The sequence below is a fragment of the Callorhinus ursinus genome, unplaced genomic scaffold, assembly GCF_003265705.2.
Source record: "Callorhinus ursinus isolate GAN/ISIS: 27379988/994484 unplaced genomic scaffold, GSC_fseal_2.0 scaffold28, whole genome shotgun sequence".
Classification (NCBI taxonomy): Eukaryota; Metazoa; Chordata; class Mammalia; order Carnivora; family Otariidae; genus Callorhinus; species Callorhinus ursinus.
The window spans coordinates 3,587,495-3,613,570 of NW_027397090.1; the positions used below are offsets into that span (position 1 = coordinate 3,587,495).

Below are 26,076 nucleotides of genomic sequence, written 5' to 3' on the forward strand. Positions count from 1 at the left end.
AACAATCTAAAAATAAAAATTAACAATGATGGGTTCCAATATCAGAGGAAATGTTCTCCAATCCCATTTGTATTGTTCAGACATGGCTTTATTATTTGAACCTCGTTGGGTATTATAATTTGAGTTTAAAAAACAGATTTAGATGGTCTTGGTATTTAAAATACATGGATCCTGTAAAGGAGTTGACTTAGATGCCTTGATCAAGGGCAGCTTTTCCTGCAGATTTGGTCCAGAATTACACCAAGATTGGCTCAAATTTCTAATAGCCTGGGTAGTATGGCAGCTCTGGGTAGTATTACCAGCTTTGGCTGGTAATTTGGATACCCCAGTGATTTAAATTATCATGCAAAGATTTTTGGCTACTTGACCAGAGTCTCAGAATTTAAATTATTGTGACAATAAATAAGGGAAGCTTGTTCTAGTAGCAGAAGGGCTGATATTTTTGTAAGGTGCTAAACCTTTCATGTGATAATATGAGTCAAAGTGCAAGAAACTCTGAGAATGGCTTTCATTTATACCTAAGAGCAATTGGCTGTTTCCAGAGCATCTCTTGCAGCTAATTTCATTAGAAGAGAAGGTGGACTCATGTGAAGACAGCATGCCTTCAGGAAGAAAGAAAGGTTGAGGGCAGAAGACATGAAGGGAAAGGATTGCTGGAAATGATGAAAGAAAGGCTGAGGGGGCGCCTGGGTGGCTCAGTCGGTTAAGTGTCTGCCTTCAACTCAGGTCATGATCTGGGGTCCTGGGATCGAGCCCCGCAACACGCTCCCTGCTCAGTGGGGAGTCTTCTTCTCCCTCCCCTCTGCACCTCCCCCCCTGCTCGTGCTCTCTCTCTCTCTCAAAGAAATAAAATCTTAAAAAAAATAAAGGCTGAGGGATTCTGAAAGTAAACTTTATAAAGTTTAGCTTCAACATTTTTCTTACTGTAGTTGTTGTGTGATTGGTCAAATTTAGCTTTGGGTTCAGTTTTGTAGAGGAAAATCCGGACAAGAACTTAGAGGGAATCTTCACCAACAGGGCTAGAAATCTGTACTTTCAAAAGGATTCAAACCTAAATCTTAATAAAATTACAGTTAACCAAAGGTGAGATTTCTGTGAACTGATGGGAGATGCTTATGTGTGTATTTGGCACCCTGTAGTCAGAGGGTTTTCAGCCTTTTATTTTTTTTTTAACGATTTTATTTAAGTATTTATTTGAGAGAGGAGCAGGGGGAGGAGCAGAGGGGGAGGGAGGAATGAGGAGAGAATCTCAAGAAGATTTGGTGCCCAACATGGAGCCTGTCACAGGGCTGAATCCCACAACCCCGAGATCATGACCTGAGCCAAAACCAAGAGTTAGAGGCCCAACTGACTGAGCCACCCAAACACCCCTCAGTATTAAAGCCTGTTGATATGGAACTGCCTCAGGTCAGGCATCCCTTGTCTTTAGCACTGTTTCATGTACTGGCCATGCTAATATATGCACTAGGGGCCTTGTGCTCTTAATAGGGGGGAACCCTGCTAATCAGAGCTTGCTCAACAATGCCTTCTCTGGCAAGGCTTTTCTGCTCACTAGAGCTGAAAGTGATGTTTCCCCTCTGACTTGTGGTAGGATTCCTTCCTTCCTTTGGTCTTTAATATTTTCTTGTTTTATAATACACGAGCACAAATCCCTGTTAGGCTGTAAAGTCCTTGAAGGCAAGCATCATACAATCATTTATTGCATTTTCTATGGCAACTATGTGTAGTAACTTCTACATGTGAACTTTTGTTAAGATATGGAGTAAACATAGACTTTTAAACAAAAAATAGAGAAGAAATGTCAAAGCATCTTTTGTGTGGATTGGTCCAAGTAACTATAAGATGCTTAGAACATACTAGACATTTGTTCGGTATTCAAGCGAATCCTTAATTTTGGACTATGTATGAAGATTTAGTGTGTTTTAAGTGTGAAAGGGATTTTAGATGCTGTCTTGTCTATGTGCCACCTCCACCCCCATTTTTTTTTTTTTTTTTTTTTACAAACAAGGAGAAACTTAAAAGAGGTGGAACTAGAACCCAGGTACCCTGATTGCTGGTACTGATATTCTTTCTACTGAACCATTCATTTATTCAGTTATACTGTGCGTGCTGATGCTCTACCAGTGCTCAAAGCTAGTGCTCAGGTAGAAACCATTCACTGCTCTTACAGGACATAGAGTCTTATGGACAAGATAGCTATCAAGTTTGAGGATGACTGTAAAGGGGTAAGTGGAGGCTCCAAGGATGCACATATGGAGAGGTCCCATCCCAGACAAGGAAATTGGGGCAGCCCTCATTGAGGAAATGATGTTGAAACTGAGACCTAAAAATAAATAGAGGTCAGGCAGATAAGTGAGGAACATTTCCAGTGAAGTCTTTGAACAGCTAGAGAAATTCGCATGCCCACAGGAGTAAGTAGGTACGAACAATAACAGTGGTAGTAGTCGTAGTCTAGAAGTAGTAAGGGTAGTATTTAATATTTATTGAGTACTTCTAATGTGCCCAGCCCTATTTAAGTGCTTTGTTATTTTATCTCATTTAACCTCATTTCATTGTCATAATCTTAAAAGTAGAAAACCATTATCACCATCCTTTCGACGAGGAAGGAAACAGAAAGGAGCAGGCTACAGAGAAAAATTGATATAGATCTACTTTGTTTACATAAGAAACAAAGAAATAATTTTAATTTACACAAAGAAATGTGTTCTCTCCCATTTTCCTGCAAATGCATGATACTCTCAATTTGTTCTTCATTTTTCTTGGTTATATTACGAGGAAGAATAAAGATAAATAATTCTCTTCCACCAGAAAAAAAACCATGTAAGCACGATGGTGGTGGTAACTGATGGCCTTGGGATCAGTGAGACGATAGGGAGTGGTGGGGACTGTGGAGAAACAAAGAGCAGCCTCTGATCTCCACTCAACCATCTGGGGAATGTAGGCCAAGTGGTGCCCAGTGTTGTGCTCCAAGTTTTCAAAAGAAACCAAAGCAAGCCAAAACAAAAACAAACAAACAAAAAAACCAAACCACCAAGGTTTTTCTTTGAAATTTCCCAATTTTAAAATTTGGCTGAAATGTTAAAAGGTCAAGTAAAATATGAATCTGGCCCACGTGAGGTCAAAGTGGGGAACAGACATATGAGGGGAAGTTGGGAAGGAGTCAAAGGTCAAACTGTAGAGGACCTTTGAGATCATGGAATATAATCCAATGACAGCAGAAACTTGAACTGTTAAACCTGAGACAAAAAGTAATATTTTTGTGTTGAAACAATTCCTTTGTTCCTACAGTAGGGCTCTGACAACTTCTAAATGGCATAGCTCAGGGCTGAGGAGACGTTGACACAGCCTCTATTTCAGTATTTCTCTTGAAGACTGAATGTGTCACCCTTAACATCCTCGCTTTTCACTTTCACCTCAACAAATCTTAGCTTTCCTGACGGTCTCATGTCTGAATGACCTTTCTTTCTCCTTCTTTAGAAGGACATCTCTTAGCTTCTCTCTCATGTCCTTAGGGGCAGTGAGTCTGCGCCTACGATAATGTGAATTCATTTCCTGACAAGAAGCAGAAACTTCAAGGTGATACACACTCTCCAATGAACAGCTGTCTAATATCTACCCCCTGTCCCCAGAGTTGAAGCTTCTGAGTCAAACCAGTGGGAGAACAGCTTTGCAGAAAGGAAGAAGAGAGCAGCCAGACTTCCTCACCTACTCCACAGGCAGTGCAGTTGGAAGGCTCATTTCCTTGGCATTCTTGGCAGGTGTAGTGGCATAGATGGCATTGGTTCTCAAATTCAAATTTCCCTGAGGGACATTTGAAAATGCAGCGGCCATTGTCAAAAGTCCTAGAGGAAGAGCAGATTTCAGCGTTTGAAAGGGTGACTTTCTGGAATGGCTCTAAGTATGAGAACATGTGGTGTTCATGTTTCAGTGCACAGACTTGGTTTCATTGTTCCAGAAACAAGGGGGATGCCTGGGACTGATCATCTTAGAACATGTGGAATATTAGTCACGTACCCATCCTTGGCCCAAGGTTTGGACCCAACAGCAGGCATGCCAGAAACTGGCTCAGGATGCAATCCGGAGTCTGGTTCCAAATAAGCTAACCAGTGCCTGCAGGGATTAAACCCATAGTGTGGGCCCCAGCCAAACGCAGTCAACAGTCAGATGGAGGTCTTTAAATTTTCAAGACACTAACTAGGCCTCTGAATCCAGAGGCCTTGGAGAAATATTCTTCCTTTAGTTATCAACATATGCACACTTTACAAGGGAAATGTCAACATCAAGGGCTCTCAAAAGGGTAGAATAAAGCGCGGTCCTGGTGCTTACGTGCTACTTATAAACTTGGCCTATGTATATGGCAAGTAATCGATAAAAATGATTTTGAGTGTCATTTTTGCAAGCGTTTCCTGATTTCTAAAGTACCAACTTTTTTTCATCATGTTTGCGAACACCTACAAGGACACCACAGATGAGTTATCATGGGGCTTCTAAAACCTTTGATTTTATACACATAAAATACATATCATAATGTCACTGTTAATATTTTCATAGTCTTGCTTCTTTTCTTCCTTTGCAAAGTAATCCCAAGAGCAAACAGGATTAGGTAAATCGTATCCAAAAACTTCGCTTAGAAAAATACAAAATGTTTACCAAGCGCAAGAGTCAGATAGGTGATGCTGAACACATTTTGAGAGCTGCTATTCTGCCTTCTGCTCGCTGATAGTATGGATTACCATGGAATTTGCTAAATGAGTCCTAAGTTAACACAGGTGGTGTCAAACTGGGTCTGTTCAAGTTTCCTTATAGTAGTAGCTACTGTCCAGCTAACTGACCATGTAGCACAGACGTACCCCCGATGGTATAAGGTTGGCATCCTGGCCTGAGAGAGCGGAGGGCCTGTCAGCAAAGGTAGGGCTCCTTTCTCTCTCTACTAACTCTCTTTCCCCAAGCTGGACATCCCATGGAAGGTCAGGCATAGGCCTGGGGTGCACTGGTGTGTCTAAATCCCACTGTTTCTACAGCTAGAGCCAGCCCTGAGCTGGGGATGGGCCATTTCAGTCACAGGGCTGTGCAGGTTGGAACAGGACCAAGGCAGCCTGACTAGGGTGTTGCTTGCGATCTTCCATCTCATCTCCACACCCTGAGAGTCTGTGTCATTTACATCTGTTAGAAACAATGGGATTGGGGCGCCCGGGTGGCTCAGTCGGTTAAGCGTCTGCCTTCGGCTCAGGTCATGATCCCAGGGTCCTGGGACTGAGCCCCGCATCAGGCTCCTTGCTCGGCGGGGAGTCTGCTTCTCCCTCTGCCTGCCTCTGTCTCTCTCTCTGTCAAATAAATAAAATCTTAAAAAAAAAATTTAATTTCTGTAAAAAAAAAAAAAGAAGAAGAAACAACGGGATTAACGCCACCGACATAAGACAGACAGCCGTCTCGTTCTTGCGTTCTCTGCCCGTTAGGTTCTGGTCACCACTGGAGTGAACAAGCCTTTGAGCCCACTGCAGGGCATGAAGTCCCAGCCCTAAGCAGACACGTATGCACATCTGGTTGTCCGAGTCAAAACAGACCCCTTGCACCACGGTGTATAATGAGAAGGCTGTGCTCCCAGCCCAGATTTTCAGTTGATGGCACTAATGCCAACTGGGAATATCCCAGCCCCACCCTGGCTCTGGTTTCTGAGCTAGAAGATTTTTCAAGGAATCATGTGGATGTGACTAGTTAAAAAAAACCCAAAACCTGCCTTTAAGAAAAACTGCATAAGAGCTTTCTGAGGTTTTTTTCAACAAGGAAGCTACTAGATACTCTGCTGAAGGGAGAATGGGAATGTTTACTTGTGAGGGTTCTTTTTCCCCCCGAAATTCAGTTGCAAAGGGAATGAAAAGTATATCGTCATTTTTTGCCTTTTACAGAAAGAGCTGACGAATTTGTTTAGGGGGAAATAATTTCTCTTGGGAGAGGTGATCTAATACTCTTAATGATGGGAACCGTGTAGAAGCGTCCAGAAAGTGGGGGTGGCAGACTTGGGGGTGAAGCCAATGGTGTAATACTTTTGTGTATTATATATGGTTGGGGGTGCCTTTCTGACTTGAGTGCTTGATTTTAAGAAAATATCAAGCACATAATGGTGCTTTAAACCACCTCCCTTCGTATCTACCCGAAGGAAAGCATAGGTGAAGCACACGGGTTTTTGGAAGAATGTGATTCTTTCTAAAGATCGGAAAAGAGAAGGAAAACAGTCATGCTTGGGTAAAGGCACTGAATTACATCGTCCCTTGCACCCTCCATCCCCCTCAAGGAAAATTGCTAAGGAACTTGAGAAAAGTACCATTTCAAGTGGCACAGATTTCCACTGACACTAACAAATCTTCCCTAGTGGAGGAGAAGAGACAACCTTGCTCTGGGCTCCATGGGGCTAAGGACAATTTCCTGTAAAGCCAACTCAAGCCATTTCTAGGACAGCCAGTCATCCACTCTGGACTTCTGAGACAATTGGGCAAGCTAATCTCTGCAGGGGAGGCATTTTGTCCCCAACTCAGGCATGCTCTTAGCCTTTTCATAAGCAGTGAACAATTCCAGGTCCAATGGGGCTTATGGAAAGGAAGAAGTCGGCAAAACCAAGTGCTAAAGAGCTGGGCAGAGGTAATGTTCTCTACATTGGCACTAAATTTTCCAGACCTCCCAGTGTGTGTGTGTATGTGATACAAACCGGAACAGAAGAGATGGCAAATCAGGGTTAGTGGATCTTCTGCTGATTGTTGGTTTGGCCTTAATAAGCCATCACAAGGGCACTTAATGTAATTTCTTGGTACTTTAATTATTTTTAAGACCTTATTTATTTGCTTGGAGAGAGAGAGAGAAAGCATGAACAGGGGGAGGGGCAGAGGGAGAGGGAGAAGCAGGCTCCCCACTGAGCAGGGAGCCTGACTGGAGGGAGGGGCTCCATCCCAGGCCCCCCGGGATCATGACTCGAGCTGAAGGCAGACACTTAACCAACTGAACCACCCAGGTGCCCCTGGTACTTTAATATTAAATCAGAATGAAATCTGGGAAAAAGTCTTTTTTCTCCCCCTGAATTCATTGAAACAGATCAAATAAAACATTTGAGGGAGGGTCAGAATAGAGGTAACTTTCAATGTTTTTAATTGGTTCATCGACTCTATGACTCCTTCAGGACTGGGTGGGAAGCCAGCTTTGGCCAGGAGGACCATGAGGATCACAGCATTGCAGAGGTCTACATGTTAGATAGCAGTGCCAACATGGGCTCTTTCTTCTTCCAAGTTTTCAATCATCTCTAAGGAGCTGTACCCAAGGGTTAATGGAAATGTAAAGCGAGAACTAGAATACAAAGAGAGCGCTTCCTAAAGTTTGATTTTCTGTAAAACAAGTTCAGGGTTATGTTATTTTTAAAAATTTTACTAAGGAAAAAAATTAAATATATATAAAATAAACACATATACAAGACATAACAGTACCCTTTCCTCTGTATTCATCTCTCAGCTGCAACAATTTCACTGCATGGTCAATCTTGCTTATATCCCCTCTGAGTTACTTCCCTCCCATATTATTTTGAAGCAAACCTATAAGTTAAATATGAACACTTCTTTCCTAGATAAAAACTCCTTTAAGGGGGGGTGCCTGGTTGGCTCAGCCAAGCCTTCAGCTTGGGTCATGATCTCAGCCTGGGGCTCCCTGCTCAGTGGGGAGCCTGCTTCTCCCTCTCCCTCTGCTCCTCCCTCCTACTCATGCCCTCTCTTTCTCTCTCTCAAATAAATAAATAATCTTAAAAAAAAAATCTCCTTTAGGGATGATTTTTTTCTGCCATGACTAGAGATATCCAAAAGCTTAAGACCAGGAAGAAACTTGGACAAACCAACTCTCTTGGTTATTCTGTCTCCTTACCCTTGCTTCAGATCCATTTTTTTGTTATTCTCTGTCCTGCTGTGTCCTGGAAATGTGCCAACTAGAACCTGTCTCCCCAAGCTCACTTCCCCCATTTGTAAGTGGTGTTTCCCCATTGGCCTCCAGTTAATTTCAGACAAGGAAAAACACCGGCAGATCTGCAGTCGGGAGGAGAGGGAGATTGGGGGTATTTATTCCCTGCCTTGGGCTGCAATTCTGCATTCTCCTTCCATGGTTCTGGAGTGGCTGTGTCCCCTACGGCTCCACTTTCTATCAAGCAAGACATCCCGTCCTCCAGGGCTGCAGCTTTTGCTTCAGGTCTAGGATGCTGCCCCACTTTTGCTGGTCCCTGAGCACTTCACAAACCCTTGACTTTGACCTCCTGAGCTACCTATTAAAATTCATGGACCTTGTACCTAACTCAGAGCTGGCCATAAAGCAGGTGCTCAAGACCATCTTGAATGGACCTGATTCCACTCAAGAAAATGTTATGGAAAATACTTAAGAAAAATACTTTGCTGACCTTTTAAGAACAAATAAGTCAACACCAACATCTTTCAAAATAGTTTTTATCTCTTCATCTTCTCAACCCTGTTCTAGGAAAATGCAGATTAAAAAAAGATCAAGTAGTTAATTGCCGTGATATGATGCCCTTTCTTGGACATATTTGCAAGTAATTTTCATCAAGGAAGAGAGATGAGTGCTCAGGGAGATGACAAGAAAATTCTTCCTGGGAAACAAGAGTTCCTTAGGAGGAGACATGAGTTCAAGATTCATGAACATGCTTTTCTTTCTTTAAAAGCTAAATCATGGGCTGCTTAAGCCAGTTATACTACCCGTATCTCTGATCTTCGTGTACCAATGGGATTCAATTTTTTTTAATGGCTATTTATGGAAGTAGAGTTTTTTTCTCACTTTTGATGTGCCTGGGACAACCATGACTTCTGCAGTATACACTGGATGATAATAGCTGCCTCAGTAAACAAATGCTAGTAAGTTCCCTTAGTTCAAAGATGTCCAAACATGCAGTGGGATTTAACTGTTGATATGGTGAGGAATTAGGAGAAACGGGACCCATATTCGGAATGATGTCTGTACCTAAGAGTATGTCCTGAGGCTGCTTTAAAGCAAATCCAATATGTAGAGGCATAGAAATCTAAAAGAGACACTTGGAAAATGTTACCACAGTTAGCATTGACAATTCTTAGGACTGTTCTTTGGTGTCTGTCTCCCTTCCTCCCTCCATCTCTCCCCCCCTTTTTTGTTTTCCTGAGGAAGCTATTTGGGGACCCAAGCCCATAATATTGATTATATACTTTATCATTTCTTGAATTATTACTATGTGTTGATCACTGTAGGGGAATAGGGAGACAAATACAACCACAGTTTCTGCTCAGGATGTTATAATCCTGAGGAAGAATTAGATGAAATGACTGTTGTACAAAGCAGAGGGGATGTCCATCCTAGGGATTCATTTGCCGCTGAAGCAGCCTCATCATACTGGTCTGGAGAGAGCCTGCTTCCAATGCACTTTGCAGAGATGTGATGGGACTATCCTTTCAAACACTCGGTCAGCCAGCAAATATTAAGTGCACCAATCAGAGGAGTGTCGACTAAAAAGGCAACAGGCTTCCAACTCTCTATACTAGAAATTCCCAGTGTATTAGCAGATTCTCTTACCATTCAGGTACTTATTTCCCTATTCATTCACCTTCCAAACATTTACTGAGTGCCTACTATTTTCCTTGTGCCGTGATAGGTAATGGAGATACAAAGATGAGTATTTCAATGGGCTTATTGAAATATAGCTCCTCTATAGAGAGATAGAGATTTGTAAATTAACGTTTTAAAATGTCACAGGTGCTCATGGAAGTTTATACAGAGCCCAGAGGAACATAAAGAGGAGAAGGTTCATTCTGGGAAGTGGTCAAAATGCCTTCATAGAACAGTTCATCCTTGAACTGATTCTAGAAATATGAACAGATATTTGATCAGCAGTTGGAGATGATGGGTGTGCAGAAGGGGATGCAACTGCAGGTATCAAAGGCACCATCATTTTCATTGATGAGGAAACCCCTCTAAGTGTCCAGGTAACTTTCTCGCAGAGGGTACAGGACATCATGGGGAGAAGATGCTACAGAGGTGGGCTGTAGCCAGACCACAGAGGGGTTTTGTGTCATGGGAAGGAGTTTGCTTCCTTTTTCTGCAGGCCCAAGGGGTGTCTTTAAGGTGGTAAGGTCCTCTCTCCATCCTGCCACCCATGAGCTCTCAACCACAGGAGATACTGAGAGGCCACTTACCTTGTGATGGGGCAGTCAGTGCAGTCTTCCTGAGTTGGCCCCCAGCACTTGGCACACGAGGCTTCACAGACCTGGCAGTGACCATGTTCATCAATGTATTCTCCTAGGGAACAAAATCCAGTTGTTTACCTCATTTCTACATGGCAGTGCTGCCTAGGCTGTCAGTCTGAGAGCAGCCAGATCTCTCTGTGGCTGCCTAAAAGCAATGGAAACAACACAGCGAGGAGACCTTGAATGGCTTCAGTTGCCCGTCCTAAATCCTGACCTTACAATAACAACTGCTCCTCTCCCAAGGGCCTCGGAAGTTGGAACCTCAAAAAGTTATGAGGCAATGACATAATTTTGGATCTAGTCAACATGTGTTACAGATTTTATAAGTAGAGAGAGGCCAACGGGGGCTTCTCACAGGACCCCTATACTGATCTCCTTCTGACTTTCCTGTTAAAGGCTGAGGGTTCTGGACCCCAGAGACCCCACTTATAGCCTTGGTTCAAGTCAAGCCACAAGCAGGACCCACCCACCATTCTGGGGGTATTGTGGTTACTAGTTAAGAAGGGGAGTCGAAACTTGGCTAATGTTTGACAGATGTGAGCTGCATCTCACCCTGAAAGAGTAACAATGAAGAGATAGCCAGAGAATCCTTCATTTAATTGGAAAGTTTATCTTTCCCAAGGAAAAACACATAGGAGGCCTTTCCACAGAAGTAAGTCCAGCCTTACAAACTCCTTATGACCATTTAAGAAATCACTCTCATAGTAAAAATGGTGGAGACAGGCCAACCTCTTTGAAGATGATAATCCAGTGATAAACCAATGATGGGTCTCTACTCACTGAATTCAACTCTCTACTCACACTACACATGTCCTTTCCTCCCATTGTCCTAAAAGAAATCGACAAATTTCTTCAGTCTGATCCAAAGAACCACTTGGTATTGTTTGGAAACAGATCATGCTCAGAAAATATAGTGTCAGATTTCAGCAGAATCACCCCACCCCCTGTAAGTATGTCTGAACATTGTCAATCTGAGCTCCAGCCAGAATAGTGAGGTAGCAGTTACTCATGCATGGTTTAACCAAGGCGTCTTACTGAAACTCTGAGATTTGCTGCCTGATTTATTGTAGTTGCTTTGAAGTCCTGGAAACACAGACTTGACTGGTGAGAGATGGAGGGAAGTCCACTCCTTTGCATTGTCCCATAGCTTTACTGAACTAGTGCAGTTGGGTGAGGTAAACCTTATATACATAAATCTTTCCCTTGCACTAAACCATAAAAATGAAAATGAAGAGGTAGGTAGAGTTTGTCTTTTGATGTAGAGTTAGTCTATTAGTTTTGTTAACTAAAGGGAAAAGGACATATCCAGAGCAATGCAATTATCTAGTATTGGCACACCCTTCACATCCTAGACTCTGCTCTTCTTCATCTTCTAGTTGTTGCCAAGTAATATGATATATAACTTTTAGAATGGAACCATGGTTCTTAGCTCGGAGTGACTCCCAGGAGCCCGAGGCCCCAAACAGTGCATCCCCAATGAGGGCAAAGAATGTAAATGTGCAATTTGTTCACTGCACAAGGTGACTGCCCTAGTGGTCGAGGGGAGGCAGAAATCCAGCCCGGGTTCATCTCACTGAGCCATGCACTCTGGTGTTGGCTGCCTCTGCCTCTGTAGGGGACGCTTTTTACTAAATCACACAAAGGTATTAGAATGGACTAGTTGCATTCTTGGTCATCAGAAAGAAAGCTTGGTTTCCAAGGCAAAAAAAGGCTGGGACTTCTGTCTAGTAGGAGTGGGTGATTTCAAGTTGAGACTGTCTGACTCAATGTAGGCATCATATTTATGTGGCCTTTTATTTATTCAGGTTCCCCATTCCACTTCTTAATTACCGCCCTTGCTGTAATCTTTTCCACTTTTGGCACAGTGTGACCTTTGCCACAACCAACTGAGCAGTAATTATCAGTCCAGTCACTAGCAAGAAAACGAGCAGAGGATCTAGAACAGACCTGGTAGGAAGAAGTAGGTCTTGCGTACATTGTCAATGCTAATAATTTGTTTATGGAGTTGTATGGTAGCTATGTATCTTTCAAAAGGTGTGGACTGAGTGGAACAGGAATGAGAGAAGGGTTTTGCAGAGGCTTCTAAACCCAAAGAAAGTGTATTCTAGAGAAATGTAGGATCATAGATCCTTCCTTCCTTCCTTCATTTATTCATTCATTCTATTGATATTCTTTGAACACCTAGGTGCTAGGTATTAGATGGACTAGATATACTAGTCAAATATACTAATCAAATATATACTAATCAAAAAGAACCTGCTCTTGGGTTCTTAAAGATTTTTGAGAAGAATGATTTGTAAAGAGATAGTAATAATTCAAGTGCTAGCCAGGAGACTTTGACTTCCTCAGACAGTCTAGGTTAGAACAGAAGAGCAAGGGCATACACTGGACTCTCTGCTAGACCTGGAGGCAAAGACAGTTACTTTGCCTTGGCATTCATGTGGTTTGGTTTTCCTAACTCCTGATATTCATCCACCTTAATCTCCATGGTGTCTTAGATCCACTGCTAGGATAGGATTTTAAGCTAAATGCACCCTGCTCTGCTAAATTGAATGCTGTTTAGATGGTTCTGGGAGTTATTCCATATCTATGCCCAAAGTGTCCTTTGTAATTACAGAGGATGCATGGCTAGGTCAAGCAAGAATTATTCAAATAGTTTTATGAAAATTTAGAATTCTCTAGATCTCTTGTTTCCCTCCTCATTGGCATCCATAAGCCAGTAGGTGGCACTGATACCTTGGCTTCGTACTTGATCTGCTCAACTGGAATGCCCTCTGTTGGCACTCAGAAAGTGCCATCTTAGATATAATCATCACTTGAAATTGCCCCATCTCTGAGATTTCAAATAACCCCTCCAAAACACCCTTCGAATGACTCACTATGACTCTAGCTCACCCTGCTTGATCACCCTTTCATTCATCTGTCCAGTTGCCTCTTGCATTTCTCATGGGGGCTAGGCCAAAACTTCCCAAGACCCAAGTCCCATTCATTCTTTCTCAGAAGGTGACCTCACTACCTCATTTGCTGATAAGATACCGAGTTTCTCCAGCATCCTTTTTCTTGATGCCAAAATCCCTATCTTTTCTGTGATTGTTCACTTGTCTCTTCTCTCTGTGGAAGGTACGTTGCTCCTGGATCTTTCTTCAGGACGGTTTTCCACCAGTCTCTTTGTCTTCAATTGTTTCTTCACATCTCTCATCATCCTCTGATCTATAAAAGTTCTCCCTAACCTAAGACCTGCTCAAGCACTTTTCTTCCCTGATAACTGACTCTGAAAACATGTTTTTCCCTCCTACCATTTAGACGCAAAATGAAGAAAACCCTCATAACCTTGAAGCTTATGTAAGTGAGTCAGCGTAGGACAGCTAAGCTGTGCACCTCTCTCAAGCCTGCATGCCTCTTAACTTTAGAGCAAGGCTTGGCTTTGAAACAGATGAGAATAGAGGGACCTGCCCTGATTTTCATAATTATGTAGATGTCCAATTAGTTACATAAACAACTGTCCCCAACCCCAGCCCTTGCAGGCCCAAGTTTTCCATTGCACATTTGAAACCAAAAAAAGGCAGATTCCAAGGACATAGTGAAGTTTCTTTTTTCTTTCTTTTTTTTTTTTGTTTGCTGGAGCAGCAAATTCTTGTCATCTGTCTTCATTGCACAATGAAACTAAATGTTTATGACAGGCGTGATATACAAAATTCTTGGAAAAAAATCACTTTGAGCACAGACTTCAGGGGCCAATATTTTGTTCTCCACTTCATCCTACAAGCTCTTCCTTCTGGTGTCTTCATCTATTATTCAGTCCAAATTATCTTTCTACTGTGATCAAAAAAATTTCATTCCCCTTTTAGTTTCTTTCTCATCTCATCCCGTAATAATTCAAAGGACATGGAGGAAGTGGTGTCTCATGGGGAGAGAGGTGATGTCTTAAAAGCTGAAGACACAGCTTAAAAATGAATGCTTGTCCATTGAAAAATTTACAAATAAGTCACTTGCTGTGCTCGTTTCACCTCTTGATAACATTGCACAATGTGTTCGTGTTTGCAGATCTAAGTTAAAAGTAAGCTTTATGAGATCATCTGGAATATGTAAACATTTATTACATCATCCACAGCTACGAAACATGATTGAGACTCACATAATAATAATTTTTAGGCAGACATGACCAGGAGAACTTCCATTTCTCCTGCAGCAATGTTAGGCTTTCTTTTGTACTTTGTAATATCCTTTATGGACTAGAGCCAAATTTGTTGTAACATTTGAGCAATATATATATATACATATTCTAAATAAATGAATAAACACAGAAGTAGATAATGTGAGTATAAAACAACTTTTTAGCAAGGGTGATTAGTAAGAAAATGGGAAGAGCATTTGATGAGAGATCAGCCATGTGGTTTTGATCTGGTTATTTCGGTGAGCCACCTTGGGATACTGAATTATCTGTAGGTTTCTCTGTATGTGCTTTATTACTCAGATGCCAGGAATTACAGAATGTGACTTTCCTGAGTGACTCTATAGCCACAAGGCTAATCAAGTAACATTATTTCTTTGCAAGGATGCCAATACCTAGTTTCCAACTTAAGATAACCACTGTGTGAAGACAGTTCTCATGAAAAGAAATCCATACATTTATTACTTTTCACTAGCTATGATAAGTACTCAGTAGTATTTTCAAGTTATATACTAATGAAATAACTCAGTTTTTAAAGTCTTGTTGAGTGTGACATTTTATAGCAAGGCTCAAAATATGGGGCCATAAAGTGAGACAGCAGCAGCTTTACTTATAAGTCTACACAATTATTCAGCCTTAAAAAGGAAGGAAATTCTGACACGTGCTACCTGTATGAACCTTGAAAATGTTAAGTGAAATAAACCAGTCACAAAAGAACAAATGTATGATTCCATTTATATAAGGTGCATGGAGGAGTCAGATTCAGAGGGACAGAGTAGAATGGAGTTTGGTAGGGGTTTAATGGGCACACCGTTTCAATTGGGGAAGATGGAAATGTTCTGGAGACAGAGGAATGGTGGTATTGGTTGCATTGTGATGTGAATGAAATTAATGGCACAGAACTGTATGCTAATAATGGTTAAAACAGTAAATTTTATCTCATATATATCCCCCCCCAACACACACGTAAGTCTACACACTGAGTTTGTTCCTTACCAGGTCAATACTTAATTTAACCAAAAAACTCGGGATTGTCTACCCTTTGGGGATGAGTCCAAAGAGCACCAACCAACTTGGGGAGCCAGTTTGTTGAACTGAATCTTGGGAGACGTCCTGTGATAATAGAGATCAATGGATAAATGGATAAAGCTCATGAAAATGGAGACATCTGGTTGATGGATCACTATTGTTTCTTTTTTTATTGTTTGTTTTTTGTTTTCCATTGGGAACTACAAATGCAGAATAAACATCAAGCAGCTAGAAGGAGAGATCTGTTTCCACAGCCTGGAGGTGTCTGGGGGCCACTGCTTTTCTATTTTGTCCTCTCAACAGTGACTTCCACTCCTCCCCCGCCCCCCCCCCCACCCCCGGACACACAGGCTTTTCTGATTGACAGGACTTATCCTTCCTGGTCCCATTGCTTTTTTATTCTCAGGTGCTGGCATTCATCCATGTAGTTTTGTGGATGCTCTAAATACTACTCAGGTACCCCCGTGGGTTGGCACCCCTGCAAAAAGGATGGCTCATAAATTGTGGATCCAACACACTTGCAAATGTTTGGTTTCCTCCAGCCTGCACGTTGTCCGAAGAGCAAGGAATTAAGAGCTGATCCTTTTTATTTCCACCATTGTTTGGGTCCTGACCACAGTTGCTGCTAAAAAAATGTATCCAAAGTGAAGTCTTGGCCAACACACCTGAATATAGTGGTGATGTAGCAATCACCCAGGCTCCCATTCATTGACACCTACCATATTACAAGTGCCATTCTATGTAATGTTTAATCCAGATAACAGCCCTTTTATAAATGAGAAACTGAGGCTCAGAGAAATGAGAAATCTTGCACAAATTAATGCAGGAAGGTAAGTAACAGAGTTGGGCTGTGACCCGGGTGTGTCTGAGCCTGAGCTCATGCTCTTTTGGCCGTGTTTTTCCCTGGTATGGATTCATTTCCCTTTTTGGTGTTCCAAGTAGATTTGCTATTTATAAAAAGAAAGAACTTGAGCACAAGCCTCATCTAAACCACTTGGTGAGGTAAGGGTATCAAAAAGGAATTCACTGTGGAAAAAAAAAAGGAATTCACTGTGAAAACAAATGAACATGGAGCAGGCATATTGCACAAAGCACGTTTACTCAATGATTAAATGTACCCTCCAAATTTATTTTCTCTGATAAAATGGCCACTATTTATTAAAAGGCAATTCTATGTATCAGATTGAGATTTTACAAGCAGTTTGTTCTGTCCACTAGGTTAGAAGCTCCTCAGAGGAAACCAAAAGTGTTTTTTTTGAATGGATAAAGTAATTGGCTGGGGCTCTGCACAGGGATTTTCTATACTGCTTAGCTGCTGTCCGAAAACAAAATAAACTGGCTCCTCAGAAATAGTTTATAACTAGAATTATAGCAACCTCTCTCTGGTCCTCCAATTTATATGAAAATCTAGTATAGATGGATTGGTTCCTGTATATTTTTTCCTCAATTAAGAGAATTTTGCATTGCCTCTATGTTTGTGAAAAGTCCTTCCAAGTCCTCGCTTAAGGATGCCAAAATTAAAAAAACACAACAGTTGGTTGCAAAACCAGACACAAGAGGGGACAAAAGGCATGAGTGTGATTATTAACTGCAATTAAACAAAATAAATAAAGCCTATCATCCAATCTGTGGAATCATGAATACTTTCCCATGAGCACAGTATGGTAGATGGAAATCCATTTATTGCCCATCTGAGGTGTGTAAAATGTCTTGCCAGTCTCCTTTTTGGTGGGCTATCTTTGTTATTCCTGCAAGTGAGCCTAGAATATCTACAGGTTCTCTAGTGCACTCAATCCCCCTACTCCACGGGTAGAGTGTTATTATCCCCCAATGCTCCCGCCATTCGTGGCTGCAGTGGGATTGCTCTCATGGGGGAAGCGGTACAGTATCTGATGCATTCATAGTGAGGGAATTTGGGGTTTGATACACAGTGACAGAAGTAGGTGACCATCATTTGAAAGAACAACTCATTTACCTTTTGGAAAACATCGCTGATTACCTGAGGTGGGTCACCCTCGGGTGAGAGGAACTGAAGCACACTGAGAAAGTGAATGACTTGGAAGATCAGGCTGTGGACACAGCTCCTGTGTGCACCCCAATGAGCACCGTGCTATGGAGCCCAAAGGGCTGTCTCACATCCTCCACTCTGGAGGTGATGAAGGATGGCAGGTGAACCTATCAGGACCATTGAGCATTCCAGACACTCTTGAACTAAACAAGGGTCCTGGCATGCAGATCAAATCAGTTAAAACTCAAAGGCCTTCCTGAGGAGCTTAAAACCATCAATATGTTCCCTTGGGTGGAGGGAATCCTGAAACACAGGCATAAGGATGAGACTTGTTATCACCCAATTTCACTTCTATGGTGACTAAAAGAACCTCCCTAGCCCTCATTTATTATTTGCTCCTAAACCCTTCAAAGTCCCGCTACTGTCCCCCAGCCTCCCTGCCAGTGCCCCAGGGGAGGGAACATCCTCAAATTACCCTTCTTCTCTACCACTGTAGCCGCATGCTGCAGGAAGTGCTGGCTTCATCTTTCCTCTCCCACACTCCCTTAGTCTCTCCTCAAGCCCAGTCTGCAGGTCTAAAACATTGCAGCCTAATTGCTAATTAAGAGAAAAGAGAAGCTCCTGGAAAGAGAAGGAATTTGCATTCCAAGACCTAGGGCTCCATCTGCCTTGTAGCTGGTAATTGACTGTAGCTGGTAATTGACATTCAATGTTTTATTGGATCATCATTAAGGCTGCCCACTCATAGGCAGCGGAATTTGCCTTCTAGGAGCTCTATTGGTCTACCTAGTGACAGGTCTGAATGAAGCACATTGCCCAGAACACCTCAGTTCCTTAGTGACTGGGTAAGCATTTGATTATTCGGGATGCCATATGTTTTATTGGGAGTAACCAAATTGTGCTTTTTAAAAAGCCCAAGTGTGGACATTAAAAATAAAAAAGAAGGGAACAAAGTTTTCATGTGCCCACTGGGTACCAGCATAGTAGGAAACACTGGGCTGGGAAAACACACCAATTTTGGAGTCATCCCCACCTGGGTTTGATTTGGGCTTCTTCCTCCAGCTGTCTGACATTAATCAAGTCACAGATTTCCCTGACATTCTTCTTTCGAGTATTATGGACCGTCTCTCATAATGTGGTAAGGAACAAATGAGAAAACGGACCTAAGCACCTAGCACAGTGGATTTCAGAATATTAGTGACTAATTATCAGGTAGTTTATGTTATCTCATTACGCGGGGGGCAGGGCTGTCAGCATCATTTGACCAAATGAGGAATTTAAGTGTCAAAATGTTATCTCTCGGAACATCCTTCAAACCCTGGTCTGACTGGATCCCAAATTGTGCCTTACCTAACCCCCCAAAGGAACTGGAAAACTGTATTGGCTGCATATGGTGATAGCAAAAGGGCAACTAGTTACCCTGTGATCAAGAACCATGACCTCTCAAAGCAACTCAGCTGCAAGATGCCACCCACGCAAGCTAATCTTTATAAGCAGCCCTTTGGAGACACCCTCCCTGCATCAGAGCAAAGAGAGGCAGTGTTTCCTGTACTCCGGAGCCATGGCAGCGCCCTTTCCAGGCTGCTGAGGTATGACTTGGTCTGAAGTAGGTGAGCCTCTGTGAGCCAGGACACACAAGGCAGCTTCTTCCCGGCAGAGTTTCACTGAGTCAGGTGCAGAATGTGGGGTTCTGGGCCCCGCTGCGGAGCTGGTACTACGCTAGGACTGACTCTCTGCTTCTCCCTTAGGTGAGTGGCCCAGGATGGACTATGCTTCCTCACTTGGGGGGCACTGGGACAAACCGCAGTTTCCTGTCTCTCAGTGAGGGGGGAAGCACGTAAACAGATGAAAATGAAAATGGGCAGTGATGTTTGGTTGTGTGTGGGGAGGGGGTGGGTGGAGGAGCCGTGGGCCAGAGGTCCCAAATCCCCAGGTGTCAGAAAGATTCTCAGGTGCTTCCTGTCTAGCAACCTCCTTCTACACAGTTTGCATCCTATCAGAGCTTTAGACTCAGTACAGAGCATGAAACCTCACTGGGCCCCACCATTCCTTAAAGATTCCTCTCATCTCCACCCCCACCCGGCCTTGCTTAGATGACTAGGAGTCATCATCTCCCCACTCGGGGGAGAAACATGATACAGGTGAAGTGTATGTACCTGGAACCAGATGTCCTAGATGTGAATCTTTAGGGCTGCCTAGTGCTAGTTGTATAACAACTAATCTAACCTCAGTCAACTCATCTGTAAAATGGACATAATCACAGCTGCGTCATAAAATTGTCAGAAGGGTTAAATTAGCTAATATGTGAAATGTGCTTTGAAACGTACCAGCACACAGTAAGTGTTCAGGAAAAGCTGTTGCTACTGCAGTGAGCACAACCAGGTCCCTTAGATAAGTAGCACAAGAGAATGAAAAAGCCTTTAGAGACAACCAAACCTCAACTCCCTTCTTACCGTATGGGTGGCTTTGAAAAATTTATTTAACTTTTCTTCAGCTTTATAAAGCAAGTTCAGTTGCCCCAGACTTTGTAGCTCCCTGTTTTTTACCTGCCTAAGAGCAGGTAAGGTCCTTCTACTGTGATTGGTTTAGAACTGCATGGTAAATATAAAAATATCTAGAAAAGCTTTCTTCCTCTACCACTGTTCAAGGACCACTTAGAAGAATGGATTCAAATTTTATGAACCATTTTATTAACTTTTTTTAATAAAGATTTTATTTATTCATGAGAGACAGAGAGAGAGAGAGGCAGAGGGAGAAGCAGGCTTCCCGCGGAGCAGGGACCCCGATGCGGGACTCGATCCCAGGACCCTGGGATCATGACCTGAGCCGAAGGCAGACGCTTAACCATCTGAGCCGCCCAGGCGCCCCATTTTATTAACTTTTAATAACTCAACAGGCGTGGTCCTGTGTGATTAGCACCAAAGTGCAGTCTGTTCTTTTCGGGAAAACGGCAACCCTCTGTCCTTTCACGCTCCACCCTAAATCCACGGTTCTAGAACTATCAATTTGCTAAAAAATTGTGGGCACCCCAAACTAATATTTGACAAAAAAAGTCTGGTCTGCGATTCCTCTGCCCAGTATTATCCCTCTCATTGCCTTTTGGTGACATCACTTAGGAATAACATAAAATTGTGACTTTAACTGGTCTTTACTCAGCTCTTAACACAGTGGTCAGGAATTGGTTATGAATTAATTTGCACAGCCTCAACATAAACCCAAGAGATGTCTCAGGCATTATTAATATCACGAGGGGGTTTGGCCCTATCAGAACATTCCAGAATGGTATGACTCAGTGTGCTCTTGTCTTACCTTGTACCTTAATGCCTTGCTATCTCCTTTAGATGCCCAATATGCATTCCTGCACACCAACCGTGCCACAGAGAGCCTGGTTCTGCAGTGAAATTAAGCCTCTGCATCCCTCCACCATCTAGACCTGAGAACCTGCCCTCTCAACCTACTCAGATGGAGAAGTCCTATAGAGAAGAGAGGAGGACCTTGCAAAAACCCCTTGCATTCCGCCAGGGACCAACAGCTCTAGGAAGTCTACAGGAGCCTTAAGAACAATTCAGCTCCTCTGGGAGAAGAGCTAAATTGGCTGGAAGGCAGACACCTCAGTATTTGAGGTAAGTTCGAAGTCTTGCCCCTTTGGCCTAACCTCTACTCTCTCTTGCCAAGTCCACCCTGAGCAGACCTTTGGCATCTCCCCAAGGGACCAGAGTACCTTCCTGCTTTGGTTACTTTGCTGTCGAGGGTGTAGGGGGCTCCTCAACATTTCTAGGGAAGAGGCAGTCAAGGCAGAGGTATGGGCCCCATTTTAGGGGTCCTGGACCTTTAGAGCCCAGCCCTTATAGCTCAGGTCTGCAGCTGTCACGCAGCAAGGCGGGGTTCAGCATCCCGAGCTCAGAAAGCCTGAGACTCCCTGGCAACTCGGCTCCCATGAGCCCTGCAGGCAGAACTGGTGAGTCAGGCTCTCCTCCCCTTCCCAGACTCCCCGCAGGGGCTGTCTGACCTGCTTTGACTCCTTTTTGCTTTCAAGGTTGCTATTGATACTCATCTTAACCTGATTTTACACGGTGTGATGTGCCGGGGGCCCCAAACCTCTCCCAGAGAGGGCTGATTCCTCTCTCCTGCTGTTCAGTTTGCCAAAATGGGCAGGGACGGGCTGTGGAAGAGCTGCCTGGGGGCTTGGGGAACTTGAATAGTCTTTTGCTTATGCAATTGTTCAGTGTAATTAGGTTGTAATTTTCTAAAGATGAATTTGTGAGAGGCCCACATTTTCTAAGGGATGAAAACAAGCTCTTACTATGGTAGCACGAATGATGGGTGGGTACAGCTGCCAGGAGGAAGATCTCCTTGCAGTGTTGGGAGATTAGAAGCCCAGACCTTGAGTAAGAGATAAGGGAACATTTTGGGGGAAAGCTAGGTGCTTTCTCGGTGCCTCCACATTGAATTCTCAGAGCAGCTTATGGTGATGAGGATAGCTCTCATTGTAAGGATGAGAAAACGGAGGTTCAGAAAATTTACGTCATCTGCCAAAGGTCACTGAATTAGTGCAAATCAGAGTAGCTAGCACTTAGTGATGCCCGTATGCTGTGAATTGTCCTGAATGCTTTACACAGATGCACTCCTTAAAATAATAACCCTATGGGGAGAGAGTGGGCATTGTGGACCACTGTGGCCCTCATTTTTCTGTTGTAAAAGTTGAGGCAATGAGTTACTAAATGAATGATTATTCTGGGGGCAGAACTGGGACCTAAACTCACAAGGTCACACTCTACTCCTCTAACCAGGTTTTGCTGCACTCCTTTTCACCAGAAAGTGGTGGTGATGGGGTTTTATTCCAGGTCTGTCTGACTTCAGGTGTTGTGTGCACCTTCCACTATGCTGGAAATCCAAATAATTGGTGGTGATGGTGATGGTGGTGGTGGTGGTGGTGGTGGTGGTGGTGGTGGTGGTGGTGTGTGTGTATGTGTGTCTGAGTGACTATGGGGATAAGTTCAAAATATGCAGTCCTAGACACCTCAGTCATGCAACCCCTAACTATTGCTTGCCTACTACTTTCTAGAAGCCGTGTTAGAAGAGCTCTGTGTGTAACCTTCATGAGAGAGTTTCAGCTCACATAACCAGGAACACAAGCTGATGTAGAATCAAGTATTCAAAATCTAGTGGTTGCATAGAGCAGCTGGTTCTAATTGCTATCTTTCCAGAGGACAGGGCCATTTCTTGTTCATTTGAGGGTTCCCATGGCTTCGCTACACAAGTTGAAAATTGTTCTTAGACTTGATTTGTGTTTTGGGGGGAGAAATTCATTAAAGTTCTGTGTACTGAAACAAAATTGACTTGGGCCTGAAAAAAATGGATATGGTTAGGTGGACAAGTGGTTAGGTGGTTAAGTGGAAAATATTTTAGGAGAGTAGAACGAAGGATTGGAGGCGGAAATAAGCATGATGTCTCTGACCCAGGCACATGATTGTATTGACAAGCAGAAATTTGAGCAAATGAAAAATGAGTTTGGATAGGGGTGTAGATAGGTCATGGAACATCAGACAGAGATGTGTCAAATGGGTGTGGTTGGCCAAAGGGAGCCATTGACAATTTTAGAAGAAAGTCAGTGATGGGAACAAATTTGGCAGAAGATCACCCTGGTGAAGTGAAACTGGATGAATTGCAAGGGACAGCTGGGAAGTCAGCTAGGAGATGGCTTCAGTAGGCCGAGTGAGGGGATGGAGTTAGAGCAACCAAAATGGTCATGACACAGTGGTTCCCATGAAACATAGTCCCAAGATCTCAGGGAAGGCTGGGCTTTGGAGCTCATCTGCTCTAGCTGCCTCCTTTCCCCTCCCTCCCAGGGATCAGGCTTAATTGTCTCAATGACATTCTAGTCTAGTGACTGCCCAGGGTTTGGATGAAAATGGAGAGGCATGGAGAACTCACTACCTCCCTTTCTGCTTTTGGAGAACTGTATCAGAAATGTCTCCGTATAAAGCCAAAATTGGCCTCCTAGGGAATTTCATACATTGGTCATTTCGAAAGAAAGTAACAGCTGCTCTAAGCAAAGAGAATGATATTTATGGGAATAGTGAAACAAGTCAGAAACTGAGTCCAAGGCTCAGCCAGGATGGCTTTGAGCAAGTCAGGTAAACTCTATGTGAGTCGTAACTTCTGCAACAGTGGGGACAATACATGTCCTGCTTCATACTCTGGTCTATTTGGATAATCAAACAAAATGGCTTGTGACAATGTTTTAGAAATTTCAAAATGCCTCATAAAGGAAAGGGACGTATGACTTTTAATGCTCCACAGAGGGAATAGAGTATAGTTGAGTGCCAGAGAAAGCTGGATCCACATTCCAGCTCTGCCAGTTTCTGGCACTGTGATCTGGGGCTCCTTCCCCAACCTTTGCTTCCATAGCTGCAAAATGGCACAAATACAGTCCTACCTCAGGAAGTTGTTGTGACAACAAAATCTGATGAGGCGTTTACAAGCACTTAGCACAGGATCTGCCTAACCTGTAACAAACGATGAATAAATACTATTACTGATACATGATGACTGCATATAGGAGATGAGTGAAAAAAAGAGGAGTCCAATCCATGGCCTTGAACTTGAGTGAGTAAAGAGACGATGATCATATTGATGGTCTGAGAATGGGAGGGAAGCTGATTGTGATGATCTGGCAGATGTTTTGAAACTGCAACTCCTGGCATAGCTCTTATGTTTATACACATGCCACAGGCACTCTTTTGACAGTGGCTGTTTTTTGGGCCTGCTCCATATCGAGCGGCTGGCCTCCCTCTCTGACACCCACATAACAAGAGTTGATGGACTCAAACATAGTGCAGGCGTTCACAGCCCATTCCGCCTACAGCCATGCCATAAACAATCAGGAGCTCATTGCATTGTTACCAGATAGGGTGTCCTGTTTAGATGCCAAGATGGTGAAAGAAATGTCATCACCTGTGCATTCCTTTGGAGGGGCCATCCCGTTCTTGGCCAGGACGACTGTTTTGCAGAAAAGTCATGAATCTGTAGACACTCCGACATAAATCCCATGCAGAGGGAAGGTAAATTGTCACAAAGGGCTCTTATCACAGTGGTTTCAGCTGCTTACTTGGATTTTGTGATCATTCTAAAAGATGATGTTTTTTTTTGGTCAGTAACCAAGTCTTCAGTAAAAGATGAAGTAGTATGATCAGGCTAAAGGTGCATGCTAGTGGAGGCAATGCTACCGGGTTCAGGGAGAAATGACCTTTTAGCAATCAGGCTAAGTGCCCAGTGAGGTAAAGCTTGAGTTTGATAACTCTTTGTGTTCAGGAGAGAGTGAGCTCTGGAGAGTCGATCTTTCCAGAAAGTTTCTTCAGTTGACGATCAGACAAGCGGATTTCCACCTAGGAGTTCCCCTTTCCCAAATGAAGAAGCCAACCATTGTGTTTACACAACTTGCCCCAAATCACACAATTTGTCTTATTCCTTCTTTCTATCAACTATGCTGAGGCGGTGGGGGAGCCATCATTGTGGGAATATGTAAAGAGAAATAAAGGCAATGCCATAACCAGAGACCATCGATGATGATGCCATTTCTAGCTTGGCAATGGACTTGATACTAGAAGGATGTTGTAGTAATATCCAATGAACTCATCTCCCATGGTAAATGTCTTTTTCAGTTCTTCTGAAATTTCTTCTGCTTCCCTGTCTTCAAATGTTTTCCATAAAGTGGAAATTCCTAATAAGCTCTTCACAGTCTAGACTGGTCTCCTGAGTTCAATAATCCTGTATCCATGGCCCACCAGCCTCTATACATGTATACTTTGCAGGTATCTCTAACTCAACCTGTTCCACAAGATGAAGCATCTTAATCCAGTACCCATATCCTTCCTACACTCCCCATCTCAGGGAGCGCTTCCAACCATCCGCTCAGGAGAGCCAGGGTAGGGAACTCTTCCTCAGCTCCATCTTTTCCCTACATCAAATCTCACAATTTCTGTCAACTCTATCTTCTGGACATCTGAGTTCTGTCATCTCTTCCCTGTCTCTAGCACCACCACATGAATCCTATTTCAAGTGGGAGATTTATCTTCCATGTTGGTCTCTTGGACTCATTATCTGCTTTACCCATCGCACCCCCATTCTGTCCATTCTGGTTTTTTCTCCAATTCAAACTTTGTACTACTCTCCCACCTAAGATCTTCCAGTGCTGCTCCCTCAGTACAGAATAAAGCACCAAAGAATGACTTGCAAGTGTCTTCAAGCTTTGGCTGTTGTTTCAATTTCTAGCCCCTCCTCTGCTGCCCTCAATTTTTTTTTAAATTTTATTTATTTGAGAGAGAGTATGAGTGTGAGAGTGAGAGCAAGAGCAGGGGAGAGGGAGCAGACTCCCCACTGAGCAGGGAGCCCACTGCAGGGCTTGATCCAAGGACCCCAGGATCATGAACTGAGCTGAGGACAGATGCCCAACCAACTGAGCCACCCAGGCACCCTGCTGCTCTCCTTGTAAGCTGCAGCAGACACTTTTGGTGCCCTGCACATATCCTTTGGCTCCCCCATGTCGGTGTGCAGAAACCAGCTTCCAGGGGCGAGCACCTGCTTGTAAGAGCATGAGACCTTCTCCAGTGCCTCAGAAG

At 43.3% G+C, this 26,076-nt stretch overlaps 1 protein-coding gene across 6 annotated transcripts in view; it reads right to left on the bottom strand.

Moving 5' to 3' along the window:
• PCSK5 (proprotein convertase subtilisin/kexin type 5) overlaps nt 1-26,076 on the bottom strand; it is a 465,096-nt gene that overhangs the window by 108,863 nt on the left and 330,157 nt on the right. For 5 of the 6 annotated variants that reach the window (XM_073878061.1, XM_025891381.2, XM_073878060.1 and 2 more), the window contains exons 21-22: nt 10,197-10,299; nt 3,706-3,842 (exon numbers count right to left, since the gene is read on the bottom strand). In XM_073878061.1, coding sequence (XP_073734162.1) covers nt 3,706-3,842; nt 10,197-10,299 — 240 coding nt within the window. Of the gene's footprint in view, nt 1-3,705; nt 3,843-10,196; nt 10,300-26,076 lie in introns of those variants that run through there. The other variant, XR_012374027.1, reaches the window with a different exon arrangement.